This window comes from Oryza brachyantha, chromosome 4 (assembly GCF_000231095.2).
Source record: "Oryza brachyantha chromosome 4, ObraRS2, whole genome shotgun sequence".
NCBI classification, from domain to species: Eukaryota; Viridiplantae; Streptophyta; class Magnoliopsida; order Poales; family Poaceae; genus Oryza; species Oryza brachyantha.
The window spans coordinates 10,525,293-10,541,020 of NC_023166.2; the positions used below are offsets into that span (position 1 = coordinate 10,525,293).

At 38.0% G+C, this 15,728-nt stretch overlaps 2 protein-coding genes across 2 annotated transcripts; both read left to right on the forward strand.

Annotated features, from left to right (window-relative positions):
• Nucleotides 1-1,907: 1,907 nt before the first annotated feature.
• On the forward strand, nt 1,908-6,351 carry LOC102710485 (histone-lysine N-methyltransferase ASHH1). Its single transcript, XM_006652229.3, has 10 exons — nt 1,908-2,086; nt 2,181-2,245; nt 2,371-2,527; nt 2,975-3,061; nt 3,686-3,770; nt 3,854-3,947; nt 4,021-4,219; nt 4,516-4,550; nt 5,266-5,824; nt 5,917-6,351. The coding sequence occupies exons 1-10, from the start codon at nt 2,084-2,086 to the stop codon at nt 6,181-6,183; spliced, it is 1,551 nt and encodes a 516-aa protein (XP_006652292.1). The 5' UTR covers nt 1,908-2,083; the 3' UTR covers nt 6,184-6,351.
• A 990-nt stretch (nt 6,352-7,341) lies between these two features.
• Nucleotides 7,342-11,378, forward strand: LOC102716314 (ubiquitin carboxyl-terminal hydrolase 27). The gene is made up of 11 exons (XM_006653334.3): nt 7,342-7,550; nt 7,699-8,076; nt 8,189-8,312; nt 8,880-8,980; nt 9,069-9,296; nt 9,643-9,711; nt 9,833-9,964; nt 10,100-10,234; nt 10,319-10,381; nt 10,468-10,713; nt 10,839-11,378. Exons 2-11 carry the CDS (start codon nt 7,834-7,836, stop codon nt 11,115-11,117), a joined length of 1,620 nt encoding a protein of 539 aa, XP_006653397.2. The 5' UTR covers nt 7,342-7,550; nt 7,699-7,833; the 3' UTR covers nt 11,118-11,378.
• Nucleotides 11,379-15,728: the final 4,350 nt, after the last annotated feature.

Consider the following 15,728-nt stretch of genomic DNA (forward strand, 5'->3'; position numbering starts at 1 on the left):
CAAACAAAATGGTTAAAATTTAACTATGTAAATCTTAACTTGGCCATTCTTGCAAAAAGAAATTATATTTTTAAATTGATGTGCACTCCAATAAACTTTTCAAATCCTAACAGCCGGGAGGATAGTTTGTGACCCAACCATGTGAGACCCATAAATAACAATCTTGTTGTGTGAGAGGATGATTTGCCAGATTTGATAAGATATGTTTAGTCATTGATACGACAAGTCCAATATACACTCTTTTGGAGAAAGTTTTATATAATAGTTAAATTTTAGTATAACAAGTCAATAGATAGTGTTTTGAAAAATGCCCGGAACACAGCCTGAGTGGGAGTGACCATACATGCGGGTGCAGTGGAATGAATGATGACGCGCTACTTGACGCGAAAACACGTGACGGATACAGTGCCCGTACTGGCATGTCGAGCTCCTGCATGGCCGAGATTGTTTTCGTCATGCTCCCCGCAGAAACAACAACGCTACATCATGCTAACGTTTCATAAAATTACGTGCTAGTACATTTTAATTAAATTATTGTAAAAATATAACGGTGTACTTAAGAAAGTGTACCATGGTTTAATATTAAAAGAAAAACACTATATATGTACAATCTTTTCATCCGATCTTTCACCGTGATGGCGCGAAGGACATAAGAGAAATATAATGGAGCTCATGTACCCTAAGGCCCAATTAAGAAAGAAATATTTCATAGTACAAAAATTGTCATACGTATAGCAGTAGTGCTGAATGATAGTTTATTACAAAGATATTATTTAAGATCATATATAAAAGTAATATATTTAATAACAATATTATCATCAAACAGATCTAACTTAATTGCAAAATCACCACGTGTATATCTCCAATATAAGAGTATTGATATAGATTTAAACTATAAAAACTACTCCATTCAATTTCATAATACTTATTGTATTAGATAAGTCTAAAATTGAAATTTTAGAACACTGGCTATAAATAATTTTTAAAATATTTTACATCAATATATATATGATTAATATTGAACTATATGTTTGTTGATATATATGGGTTATTTTTTAAAGTATGTGTTTTGTCCAAAATAATAAGTATTATACAATAAGAGGGACAGTAGTTTTGTGATAATTTTCATACTATTTTTTAGTTTTGTGATATTTAGGTTTAGATAAGTAACTTTTATTTTGATAAATTTAGTATTAAACCTATGGCTTGATGATACAGCACTTTAAAGCTGTATAGTTTCACGACAGTTTGATCAAAATACATGTATTTTCTGAAATTTACTATTTGTAAGAGCATCCCTAACAGCTCATCTGAATTTGGTTATATCTTAATTTGGATGGTCATCTAAAATAGTTTCACCTCTATATATTTGTGTGCTCCAACAGATCATCCATATTAGAGCATAGTCTATTATATTTTATTGATACATGTAACTACCATGCATTTGTTTTATATTTTATAGTAGTCAAAGTGAGGACAATTGAGTTTTAGATGATAGAGTTCTCTCTCCTGATATACATGACATCTAAAAATAGAGAATGAAATAGATGTTCTGTTGGAGCACTATTTTTACTCTTTATCATCTACTTTTAGGATAGATGATGGGATAAAAGAGCTCTTGAGGATGCTGACACATGCCGTAAAATAAACACCGTTTTTAAGAAAAAAAATGGAGATTAAATAGACGCTGCCAAGTGGGGCCCTACAGCCCGAAATCAGCTCATGCCGTCCATCCAGGTTACTCCCGGCCTGGCCCAACACGGAGACCCCGCCGATCTCTCTCATCCTGGCCGTCCGATCCTGACCATCCGGCGGAGCGCGGCCGTCCACGTGCACCCAGGCTTTTCGCCAACGCGCGATCCGATCCGACCCGACCCGACCCGACTCCGTCTCTCGTTTCCGCTCCTCCTCCGGCTGGGCCGGCCGACGACTCAGCTCCGCCGCGGGAGCCAGGCCTCCTCCGGCCGGCGACCACGCCCTCCTCCCTCGGTGGTGGCGGGGGTGAGACCCTTCCCTTTAGCCGCCGCCGCCGCCGCCGCGCCCTCCCTCCCTCCCTCCCAGGCTCAAGAGCGGGGCGTTGTTAATGGTTATCCTTCTGCTGCTTTTTTTCACTACGCGTTTCGTGAGCTCCTGAAATTCCGTGTGCTGAGCTTCGCCTCGGGGCTCTTCCCCTTCCGCAGGAGGAAGAGAGCATGGAGCCACCGCTGTACATCCACATCGAGACCAACGATTTCTTGCACAGGAGGTGAGTCGTCTGCCAGTTTTGGGGTTTTTTTTTTTTTTCACGGGCTGACATGAAAAAACGATGGGGGTGGTGCAAATCTTTCTTACTTTTTTTTTTCTGTTTACCCTGCACCTGCTGTTTTGGAGGCACAAGAGGCAGAAAGAGGAGGACATCGCTGTTTGTGAGTGCCAGTATAACCTGCTGGATCCGGACAGCGCGTGTGGAGATGGGTGCTTGAATGTCTTGACCAGCACAGAGTGCACGCCTGGATATTGCCGCTGTGGTGTGTATTGCAAAAACCAGGTTGGTTGGTTAAAGTTGTTTGTGAGTATTTAGTGCAGCCGTTGCAAATCTGATCGAGTATCGGTACATTTGTTGTTATGATTACTCTAGTTGTCGCGAGCTTAGTTGCTAGACAAGAAGGGGAGAAAAAGGATATGCACATGATTCTGCTTTCTGGATTGAATGTAATCCTGTTTATTATATATGTACCACAACTTCAATATGGCGTGCTGGTTCTTAGTTGTAAGATTTTATTTTATGGGGAGACTGAATATAAACCGGTTTCTTATACATGATGTACCATATTTTCTAGTATATGGTTTTACAAAATTTATAGGCTGATCGAATACCATAATTTTAAATATATAGCTTTACTAATTTGCTAGGGAGACTGAATAGCATCTGGAGTGCTTTACAGTTCAATGATACTAGTTATTTTTGAATTGAATAAATTTTTTATGTTGTCAGCGGTTTCAAAAATGTCAATATGCTAGGACAAGGCTGGTAAAAACTGAAGGGCGTGGATGGGGCCTTTTGGCTGATGACAATATCATGGTGACAAAATTTATCTTGATGTTTGTTCTGCTAGTATTGTTAAAAATATTCAAACGAGTATGCTTTGGAAAAAGTCTACTTCACCCCCCGAACTATTAGGGTTGGTCTACTTAATCCCCTAATATATGAAACTGGATATTCCATCTTCTGAGTAGGAAACCAGTTCAAATACCCCCTAGAGTGGTTTTATAGGTGGTTTTGTTGAGTACATGATGACATCAAGGTGGTTTTGGGCATGTGGAGTATGGAGGGGGCAGTGACATGGTGGTAGCCAATTCAGTATTTTTTTTCCACAAGTGAACTAGCTTGAGAATGATAAACATTAGTGATAATATGTGACTTTTATGATTGTTGATTAATGAGTGAAAAGAAACATTTGGTTGAACTTAGGTTTAATGGGTCAATCTTTGTGCCATGCAAGCAATAGCGTTACCACGTCAGCATCTACATGGCAAAAGCATCTACAAAACCACTTCAGGGGGTTATTTGATCTGGTTTTTGTACTTCGAGGGGTGGAATATCCAATTTCATACATTAGGGAGTTAAGTAGACTAACCCTGATAGTTCAGGGGGTGAAGTAGATTTTTTCCGTATGCTCTAGTAATTTTTTTGAATGGTGTTTAGGCTGGACAATTTGTTATTGAATATTGTGGAGAAGTAATATCATGGAAGGAAGCCAAGCGGAGATCTCAAGCATATGAAACTCAGGGTCTGTTGATGCTTTCTTCCCCTGATGTTTGCACGATGTTACATTTTGGCTAGCAGTAACATTTGGTTGTTGTGCCCTGTTAGGTTTAACGGATGCCTATATTATCTACCTCAATGCTGATGAATCTATTGATGCAACAAAGAAGGGGAGTTTGGCAAGATTCATCAACCATTCGTGGTAAGTCTTGTGGCAAATATTTGTCTTTCCCATATTGTGGTTAAATCTGATAGCGTGTTATCGAAGCATGCAGCCAACCAAACTGTGAGACAAGGAAATGGAATGTTCTTGGGGAAGTAAGAGTTGGCATTTTTGCGAAACAAGACATTCCAATTGGAACAGAACTATCCTATGACTACAACTTTGAGTGGTTTGGTGGTGCAATGGTGCGGTGCCTTTGTGGAGCTAGCAGCTGTTCTGGATTTCTTGGGGCTAAATCACGTGGCTTCCAGGTAAAAGTTACAGTTTGAATGTGTTATATGTCTTGTAACCTGAAAACAACCCTACTATAACTACAAACATGGGCTGGCATAATTCTTTTGTATTGTCTTTTTATTTCTTGGGATATCCTATTCTAGCTATGAGTGCTGCAGGCTACATGTTGCAGCCGCTTCGTCATGATTATTTACACAGTTACAAATTGGTTACCTTTCCAGTGTTTATTGTCATTTTTGCCTTCCTTTCTATGTTAATATCTGGAATTTCCATCACTTATCTAATGCATGCTACATTGTTTGTCATGTTTTAGGAGGCTACATACCTGTGGGAAGATGATGATGACAGGTAGGATTGTGTTCGTACATGCCCAGCCAATTTGCTTACTAATCTTGTTTATATGTGGTTACTTCTGCTAGTTGTTTCTCAGTTTCATATTATAAGATGTTTTGGCTATACCTAGATTCGTCAACGAATCAATGTATATATTTCATATGTGTTTATATTCAATTATTCATTAGCATTCATATGAATCTAGGGAGGGCTAAAAAAATTTATGACGTAGAAACTTTCTAATAAGGTAAATAGGAAAAAAAAACCATGACTCAGCATGTTAGCATATTAATACTCCTGCCATTTTCTTGCTTCATAGAAGAAGATACTAGTTGGTTAAAAATAGTTATATTTTTGTTGTCCAGGTCCTTATCCTTTCAAATAAAACTTATACTTCCTCCGGGCTCCGGTCAAATATTTATTGTTTCAGACAAGATTTGGTCAAACATTTAAAATTCCAACAACCAATTTTATGTTGGAATCAATTTCTAAAATCTAATAAGTTTATCATATTATGATTGTACTTTTTGAGGAAAATTTGTGTATACCATTTGCTTTCTATTTAAACTAAGCATTTAAGAAATTATTGACGGTTGGAATTTAAATTTTTTGACCAAATCTTGTCCTAAACGACAAATATTTTTGAACGGGGGGAGTATTTATTAAAACGATGGATGCAATGAATCTGAGCACCAGTTAAGCAGCAAATGCTTTTCATCTTAAATGTCAGGTTTTCTGTTGAGAATGTTCCCCTTTATGATTCTGCTGATGATGAACCTACCAGCATTCCAAAAGACATCCTCTTAATAAAAGGTGAGCCAAATACACAGGGCAGCAATAGCAACACAGTTCTGAGTACCGAGAATCTCACGGTTGCAAGTTCAAATGAATTCACACCAATGATTGTTGAACCATCGATTGCGAGTTCAAATGAATTCACACCAATGATTGTCGAACCATTGGCTGCAAGCTCAAATGAATTCACACCCATGACTATTGAACCACTCAATGCTATTCCAATGGGAGTTGATTTTACTCAGAATGGGTCAACTGAATATGGTGCACAATATTCTGAAGATGCTCCGCAAAACTCAACGCATGAGATTGCAAACCTTCAGAATCAAAGTGCTCCTCAGGACAACCACCATACAAAGTTGGTTGTGGTGAAACGTAGACCCGCACTTCGTGGTGGAAAAGCTAAACGTGGTATGCCCAAGCAACTGAATGTTGCAGATATCTGTGATCGGTTAGCATCAGATGTGGCACGGGAAGAAATATTGTTTTGCGAGGTAAAGAACTACATTAACTCCATGCGCTTGAGTACTGCTCCAAGAAGCTTATGCTTTACAATGTTTATGACCTTTTCCAAACCAAATGTCAGGAAATGAAGAAGCAGGCTGCTGCTGAAATCGATGGTCTGTATGATGAGATAAGGCCAGCAATCGAAGAGCATGAGAGGGACAGCCAAGACAGCGTGGCCACAAGCCTCGCTGAGAAGTGGATCGAGGCTAGCTGCTGCAAGTACAAAGCTGATTTTGATCTTTATGCTTCCATAATCAAGAACCTTGCTTCCACACCTCTCAGATCAAAAGAAGACGTGCCCCCTAAAGAGCAAAATGGAGTGATGTACCTGGAAAACGGTCCATAACGAGTTAAAAAGTTCAACTTTGTAAAATCTGACAAGTGGCTAGAGAAGTAGATATTACTAGTTCTCTGACATAGGTGAAAATTTTCCTTGATACAGTTTGGTTAAAAAAATATTGCGAGGTCGTATTTTTCTTATTGCAAATACCATTTGATGCGAGGATGTTACTTATGTAAACCTTGAAATCCATTGTCAGTGTTCTTATATTACATTTAGCTAGCTTCGGATTTGGCTTGTGGGATTCCAAGTTAACTCAATATCTGTGTTTGTACACCTATGCGGCTATGTGGTGCAGATGGAACTGACGTAGAAGTTAGAGGAACTATGTAACTGATATGCGGATCATATAGACAGTGGAGTCTATATGTCAATGACCATGTTCCTCAAACTAAGTCCGGTGCATATGCCATCCTTTGGAAGTGGAGTACTACCACTTGAACCTTTTTAGATCAACCTTTATCTGTGCACTATTTGTATGATTTTTGGAGATCAACCATCAAACCAGCATAAGCACCACATAGTAACAATTAAAATAATTAATGAGTAAAACTTATATATATGTTATTAGTTATTTAAAAACAAATACTTAAAAATAAATTAAGATGAGAAAACCTCAAAATCAATTTAAAATTTAAGTTTTAAAATACAAAATTTAACTTATAACTTATAAGTATATAACTTATAAGTATAAAAGAAAAGATGACGGACAATTAATGAAGGGCAATTGTTTTTTTTTCCATTCTAACATGTTTATTTTTATCAACAAGTATTCGTTACTCGCTCTGTCCTAAATACAGTGGCTTCTAGTAATCAAAATAAGATCATATGCTCTCTCATCTTAACTAATCATATCTATTTATGAGTTGATCTAAGATGTAAAGTTTTAGTGGGCTAGTTTTTTTTTTCTCCAATCCCTCTCTTTTTCTTTCCTTCCTCTCCGCTCTCCCTTACAGGGATCCAATGTATAGGGGGGCTGGAGCCCTGCACAGCCTTCACGCTGGATCTGTTCATGTACCCATTCTCATTTAATATCTTCACCTACTTTCTCATTTAAACCCATGAGAGCTATTTTCATCAACTTTTACCCAATTTTTGATGGTTGTGTAATCGTTTAAAAGTTTTTATATTTTAGAACAAGTATTATTAGCAGATAGATTCGTATGCGTCCATCCCTAGTTAGTTGTGCCGAAGTCAAACAAGTCCAAGCGAGAATCACCGTGCCTGCCTCGACTAGATTTCCCGGTCTCCTCGGCGTCTCGTCTCGTCTCGTCCCGCGCGAATTCGCCCGCCGCGCCGATCTCTCCCCGGCGAGTAGCCCCCCCCGCCCCCCCGCCGCCGCCGACATGCTGTTTCCGCTGCATCGTCGCCCGGTGAGCATCCATCCATCCGTTGCGCAGCCACATCCTCTTTCCCACCTAATGGAATCTGCATTAACCCTAGCTTCTCTTCTAGATCTCTAAGTTTACTTTTAGTATAAGTTGCTGCATCAGTCCTGAATAATAATTACATCCAATGCAGATTATTTGTAGTGATTCAGGAGGCAAAGGTAAAGGTACCTGGTGCAGACAATTTTAGGTGTCCCAGTACTGATTCTGTTTCATGCAAAACGGACAGTGTGGGGGGATCAGGATAATTTTAGGATAAGTTTGAGCCATGGGGAAATTTGAGCGTGGCAATCTACTGGTGTCGCTTGGTGAAGGGTGGTATCATTATAGCCTTGCAGCAGCAGCAGCTGGCCTGGCAATAGGAGTTGCTGGGTTGTGCAAAGCTGTGCAGAGCGGTTTGGTGATGCCATGGGTTTCCCAGAAGAGGTTGTCTCCGGACTCGGAGAGGCTATATTACACTGGAGGCCTGAAAAATCTTGGGAACAATTGCTTTCTTAATGTTGTACTTCAGGTATCTCTTGTTGTCTATTGAGTGATCCGTAATACTACGGCGGTGTTCTTTATGTGTAAGAGTGTTGCCATCTGGAGTTAAAATGCTAAGCTGGAGAATGTTTGTTTGACAGGCACTTGCTAGCTGTGATGGTTTTGTTTCCTCTCTAGATAATTTGCTCGAAAGCAGCGATGTGCTACCTGAGGAAAGGTCCGAAGGAATGCCTCTTATTTTTGCTCTATGTTCTCTTATAAAAGGTAACACCGTTTGCTCTTTCTAAGATGCACCTTTGGAAGAAGATGGTCTGCAATCAATGCTTAGCAAACATCTAAGCTTTTTCTTTATTTGTCTGTAATTGTCTGTATAGTAAATGGCTTGAACAAAAAATAAATTGTTGGCTCCTGTGACCCTACTGGTCTCAGGAATTACCCAGCAGTGGTGGCATCTTTACATAATGTAATATTGACCTCAGTTCTTTTTTACAGTGTAAACTCTAATGCAGTTTTGACATTTATGGATCTATTTACATTAATTGCTGAACATTGTGTCATGTCATTGCAATGGTTGGTAAATGAATTGATGATTAAAAAAAAATGGTTGGTAAATGAATTGGATGTTCTTGCTCCACATCACACTTCTCAGTTTCTTCCTTCAATATGAAATATAAAACAAAGTCTTTTGAACTTCTGTGTTATTTTTCTTAAGAAAGCAGACACAATGCTCCCAATTTTCAAGTTTCTCGCTATATACTTGTAAAACCTCTTTTAGTTGGTTACTCATAAAATTTCTACTACTACTTTATAAACTTTGGTTATATGCTGTAGACTTGAGCATAGTTCGAGATGGAAGGACTGAATTGAGTCCACACAAAGTAATGGATGCTTTGAGTTTCTATGTCAGCCACTTCAATTTGACAAGACAGCAGGCATGATGTTTACTTCTGTATATTTCCTCTTTAAAATTTAGATTGAATTATATGTCCATACATAATGAGATCTATTTAACCATCATAGGATGCTTCGGAGGCCTTTCATCATCTTTTGACCTCACTGAGGGATGAATTTTCCCATTGTTATGTACCATATAGGAGTTCTCTGGCAGACATCACCCTGTTTCATTCCAAAGTATACAAGCAAAGGGAAGGTAACCAGCCTGAATGCAAGCGCTGGAAACAAAACCTATTTGGTCCCTTTGATGGGACTATTGGCAGCATATTATCTTGCAGAAATTGTTCATCTGTGGTAGACACCTACGCCCCTAATTTTGTAGCTGTTAACTATGCTCCTAATGTTTTAATGATTAATATATCCTCTCCTCTACTTTTACTAAAGGCGTGTTGCTTTGGACACTGACAACCTCCAAAACACAACCTTGACAATTATTTTATCTATCTATACATTACTATATATGCCATTATAGGTATGGTATTATGGAAGATGTTATGATGATAAATCTGCATATTGATGTGACCAATCTAAACATGTTTTGGTTGTGTGTTGCATGCTCTCTGCAGTTTGTTGAAAGCGTGCATAGTTCTTTTTATCACAGCTGTTGATTTTCCATTCTCATTGTTATTGTTTTTCACAGCTGTCATTGGACTTTGAAAATTTCTGCTGCTTACCTCTCTCACCTGTGGCTGATATAAATGGAGATATTGTATGTGCAAGTGAACCTTCCTAAGTTTCATTAATTCAGGATTCAGTAATGGCTAGTTTTGGTTCCTGCACTATTCTTAATGTTTGTTTCCCTTATGCCTGTCTTATGGTGTGGCATTTAGATCAATGGATGTAGTTTGGTGGATTGCCTAGAGCACTTTACGATGTTGGAGCATCTTGACAACTATCGTTGTGATCGGTGTTGGCACAATGTTGCTGCCAAATATCTGTCTTGTAAATCCGAAGTTGATGAGGTACTTATTTATCTTTGATGTTTTTTTGTTCCATCATTGCACTGAAAATTTGGTACTACTATATATTGTTATGAAGCTATACACATATACCTGTTTCACTGTTCAACCTGATACCCTATATTCAATCTCTGCCAGGAAAAAATTAGCAAACTGCGCACCTGCGTCAACTATGACACATGTAGTTGCAGGCATATATTTAGCCCAGAGGAAATGCCATGTTCGATATCTTCTCAAGCAACAAAGCAGTTGGCTATCACTCATTTCCCAAAGGTACAACTGTTTTTTTCCCTTTTGTAACAGAATTGGAATCATGTATCACTATGTTATGAAACCTGATTTAATGCCATCTTCCAGATCTTGTGTATTCATTTGCTACGCGCTTCTGTTGGTCTAAACGGTGAATTAGTTAAGCGAGGAGTAAGCACACATAACATTTGCAACATTGTTGCTTTATCACTCCATATAATAAACTATATTCCAGATGACCTGTACTTTAATTGCAGGGACATATTTTCTTTCCTTTACTTCTTGATCTTTCCCCATTTGCTGGAGGTGCATTAACCCCTGGACAGGGGCCTAGGCCTTCAGCAATGAACATGCAAAGACATGGCCAGCATGCTCTCCATCTGTGGCGACAGCTGAATTTGGAGATGCCTGTGAATATGTTATCTTCTGCCACTGATGGGGACTCATCAAGTCATCCTCCTGAGGATGAATCAATAAACAGACCTGGACACTCATATTACGTGGTATGTAAATCTACTTTCAACGATATATTTCGTAGTTTTTGTTTGGATGATGATGGGATTCCTGATCAACTTTTTATACAATTAAGATCATGTGATCACTTCATATGCCCCCTTGTCCTTTTTAGGGGAATAGAGATACAGATAGTAGGTTCTTGCCTTCATCATCATTGACAGACAAGCTATATGGTCTCAAATCTGTTGTGGAACACTACGGTATATGTGGAGGCGGGCATTATGCAGCTTACCGGAGTGTAAAACCAAATTCTTATTCTAATGAATCAGTGCAATCTCTTGCAAGTTCTAGCAAGCAGTGGCTTTATGTCTCAGATGATCATGTGTCACATGTTTCGGAGGATGAAGTTTTGGCAGCGGAAGCTACACTTCTTTTCTACGAAAGGCTTTAGCAATCTGTTGAGTAGTAATTTTTAACTAGGAACACCACACAGTTTTTTTAGGGGATTGGCCCTAGTAGCTTATCGAGATTCGAGAATCGATACTCCTTTGTTTGAGAACTCAAATCTTGGATAATGAATCATCAAGTCTTGTTTTCTGACCTTATGGGGTTTGTTCAAATAGATATGAAACGAGAATCAATCGATTCAATTTTGTTCCAGCCGTAACGTTGTTGTGTTCTGGTGAAAGGATACGATGTATAGCATGTGACTTCCAAGCCTGACTTTGTTTTTCCCCCTTTGGCAACATAAACGATTAACATAATAGATCAATCACAGGAGACACGAGATTTTACGTGGAAAATTCTCCTAAATCAGAAGAGAAAAAATCATGGGCATCAGCGAACAAAATATCTTCAGTATTTCGGAATGATATTACAATGCCATACGTCGGCTTACAAGAGGTATATATATATACTAGCAAAATGCCCGTGCGTTGCAACGGACTTAAAAACAAAAGTTGAAAATTTGTAAAAATGCTCGATTGACTCATGCTTGTTTAAAGATTATAGCGGGCATGTAATCTCTTTTTGATTTTGTATTCGAGTTTGAATTATTTTAACACAGAAATTTGACAGTTCCAAATATAGAGATGAAAATGGACAGAAGCACTCTCAATTAGTTTGTCTATGTCACTGTCATCCCCGGTATGTGGCATGCATATATCATGTATGTCTCCAATATCATTGACATCTTCAGTGCCATTACTGATCCGTAGTAGGTATTCCGCGAACCACGGATCGCTTTGTGCCCTTATATTGTGCACCAGATGCACATGGACTTTCAGGTTAAACCTGTGCAATGAAACGCCTACTATTTGACCCCTTGACCCCTTTGGAACAACCGAAAGAACTTGCCTGAAATCACCTCCGAACACAACTGTTTCTCCACCAAAAGGAAGATTTGGTTTGTTCATTATATCACGTATACTGCTGTCTAGTGCCTCCACCGATTGCCTCTTAGCCCTTACCTCTCTCGTTTTCCACACGCACGCTTCCCGAACTGCTAAACGGTGTATTTTTTGCAAAAAATTTCTATAGGAAAGTTGTTTTAAAAAATCATATTAATCTATTTTATATTTTTTAATAATTAATTAATGGGTTAATTAGATTTATGCCATTATAAATTTGCTAGTTTTGAAATATACCATTACAATTCGACTAATTGTAAGGATGCCATTATAATTTCAGAACAATTAGAAATATGCCACTCCGTACCCTTTCGGTGTATTTTTTAAAAAAATTTGGACCATATTTGCCCATATGCTGTTTACTGCACCCTTGACATGTGGAAAGGGCAATTTGGTCCAAAAATGACATCTGAAATAGTTCCAAAATTATAGTGGCATCTTTATAATTAGTCGAATTATAATGATATATTTCAAAACTGACAAATTTATAATGGCATGGATTTAATTAACTCTTAATTAATTATGTACGTTTTCTATACCAGGATAAGTTAACTTATCAGGGTTGAAACGACCGCGGCCTTAGTCACAAAGGCTTCATCCTAAATGATCAACGATGCCATCTGTAAAAGTTTGGTCGTTCCACTTTGTTTTGTAAAGCTACAAATGACACCTTCATCAATTCTCAGTGGTATCTTGAATCGAGAGTGTGCATTTAGCTAGGTCAATCTTGATAAGTTCAAACTTCATATTAGTCAACAAAAATATTTGCTCAACTGGTCATATGACGAGGCAAGAAAAATTCCGTATACACTAACGCACTCGGTGCAGTTAGCTATGATATATATATATATATATATATATATATATATATATATATATATATATATATATATATATATATATATATATATATATATATATGATTGGCTTTTAAATCGCTAAGAAGACGTATATAAAATTTTTATTTATAAATTATTTTCCGTTTAAAAATATATTGTTTGGCATTTTTATGAAACACCCAAACAATCACTCTTGGTCTTTTCATTTGCTTCCGACGTGATTGCTCGTCGGCATTGCTAGAATTGGAAGCTTACGAGAGGCGGTTGAAATTGAATGAGGGGATGTTGTATTTAAATATCAATAAAGGGAAAATTGTAAGGATATCAGTATAATTTTGTAAAATTAGAGATATGCCATTATGACCCACATGCTCATTCGGGTCCCATATGTCATTGAGATACCAATGACGTATTTCTAACTTTGTAAAATTATAATAGCAGGTTTGTAAATTTCTCTTAAATAAACAATGATAAACAAATCCTAAAATCAACTATAAATCTAAGATTAAAAAAATTAAATTTTGGCTTATATATACTATTATAAGAAGCAGAAACAAAGGAGAAGACGACGACTTAAATGTCAGGAACTAAAACACTATTAACAATTTGCACTGGTTTTTTTTAAGATGTTGCATATTTGAAGGGAGATTACTTCAAAATGGACTTGTTAGATGATTATCTGCGCCTGTATGTCTTGTTCAGTCAATCATATATTAATTTCAGTTTAGTGTATCTCTCGTACTACCTTTGTCCCATAATAATTTTATTTTTGATTTATTTGTCTAATGTTTTGACCATTCGTCTTATTTGAAGAATTTGTAAAAAAAACTTTAAAAAATAGTCACGCATAAAGTATTATTCATGTTTTAAAAATATTAATCGTAAAAATATTTCAAATAAGACGAAGAGTCAAAACATTATATCTAACAACTAAAAAATAAATTTAATATGGGACGGAGGTAGCAGGAGTATAACGTAATCCGAAAGAATTCAAGTTGGGATGTAGCCTTATCATCAAGTTGGAGACGTTGTACCGTAGCTTAGATGGTTTAGCGCCTGCTTAGCATACGAGGGTTCGATACCCCACATCTACGGCTTTTTGATATTTTTTTTAAACAAGCGTGGCCCATATCACGGAACGGAGAAAGGGCTGAGTTGCTGGAGCTGCGGGCCACGCGCGGCTGGTCGGCCCAGGTGGACGCGGACGACGGTGGCCTGGTCAACGCAGGTGGACGCACTCTCGGGGGAAGCAGCTCAGCCACGCGCGGCGGGTCGGCCCAGGTGACGTACCAAAAATCCAGACAGAATCGTTACCGCTTTTTATAATAGTATAGATAAAATATTCAACTATTTAGTGTCAAATTCTAAAGTAGATAAAATACATCATAAAAGCAGAAACAGAAGAGAAGACGACGACTTACCTGTCACGAACCAAAGTTAAGAAAGACATGATCGGCATCGTCGTTTCATCAAGATATTGTAGCTAAACTGTAATACCCCGCCGTTCAAATATGATTTTTTTACAACAATTAATAGGAGGTGTAAAAAAATTAACTTTTATACCATCTCTCAAATCGACGATCGGAGACCGTGGACACATAGGGTTCATCGAGTAATGTAAAATAGAGTTTAAGTTTGTATTAATCGGAGTCTGAATGAATTGATAGCGATCGAATAAATTTGGACCATTGGAATTTTATTAATATCCTCTATTTAAGAAATAAAAAAAGAAAAACAAACAGAGAAATAGAGACCGATCGGATCGATCTATCCAGCCTCCTTTCCCACGTTATTTATCAGAGAGACGACAGACATGGACTAAAATCGTACGTGAATGAAGTGAGAAAAAAAAAGGAAATGCCTCGCTAATTTTCAGCTGCAGAGATGACGTTGGATTCTTGGTGGAGCTGATTTTTTTCCTATGGATCGTAAGGAGATCAGACTTCTGCAAGCTACGTGTTGCGTGTGAAAGAAGCCTAGTGGGCTCTTTGCTTGTTTGGGCCGCACCGGAGGATAAAGCCCACGAGGCACGGGCGCGCCCGACCTGGCGAGGGTGGTCGTGGGCGATGCGGGAACGTCGGATGGGGATCAGAGTCGCGGCCCACGTGCGCGATCCGATCGGACTGCTGCTGCTGCTGACGTCATCCTGACATCATATGACATCCGACGAAAATTTTTGGTAGAATCGTTACCGCTTTATATATATATATATATATATATATATATATATATATATAAAAGGTGAAACCCTAAAATCCGTAAAATTCTCCGCTTCGCTCCATCAAAGTCGACCTTTCAATTAGGGATTTGAATCATAAATCAACACAACATGGCCAAAGTGCCAAACTGCAATTTCACTGTAAAGAGCCTTTGCAAAAGCAGCATGAAATGCCAAATTCTGTTCCACTGCTGCAAAGGATGTTTTAGCTGAATGGACACTTGGCAAAGCACATACAGGAGTTGTTGTGTGTGTTTCTTGGCTTGGCCCTTCTAATCTTTGCTTTTGCTTGGCAAAGACAACTTCTATGCTTACAGCCAAAGTTGGTTCCATTTAAATTTTACATTTTTAGCTGGTACCTGCACAAGAAAATTCCTTATATGCCATCGAATGTTCGCATTCACGATATTTTTACCATTGAAGGTTTTGGGTGAAGGGCCTCCTGTAGATTTATTTTGTTTAAGAAATTCCTATGAGAAACCTTCTTTATTACCCTTTTGAAGGACACCACATATGAGCTTAAATCTCATGTTAAAATTCCACTCCTTCTATATCTCAATAATATTTAATTAAATATCAGCCTTAAAGATTCCTAA

What these genes read in the sequence shown, in the direction of transcription:
- LOC102710485 (XM_006652229.3), top strand. An exon ending in AACGATTTCTTGCACAGGAG is followed by an intron (nt 2,246 to 2,370) that starts GTGAGTCGTCTG and finishes GCTGTTTTGGAG; the next exon opens with GCACAAGAGGCAGAAAGAGG. An exon ending in AGATTCATCAACCATTCGTG is followed by an intron (nt 3,948 to 4,020) that starts GTAAGTCTTGTG and finishes CGAAGCATGCAG; the next exon opens with CCAACCAAACTGTGAGACAA.
- LOC102716314 (XM_006653334.3), top strand. Translation starts at nt 7,834, where the DNA reads ATGGGGAAATTTGAGCGTGGCAATCTACTGGTGTCGCTTGGTGAAGGG. An exon ending in TCTATGTTCTCTTATAAAAG is followed by an intron (nt 8,313 to 8,879) that starts GTAACACCGTTT and finishes TATATGCTGTAG; the next exon opens with ACTTGAGCATAGTTCGAGAT. An exon ending in CTATCACTCATTTCCCAAAG is followed by an intron (nt 10,235 to 10,318) that starts GTACAACTGTTT and finishes GCCATCTTCCAG; the next exon opens with ATCTTGTGTATTCATTTGCT.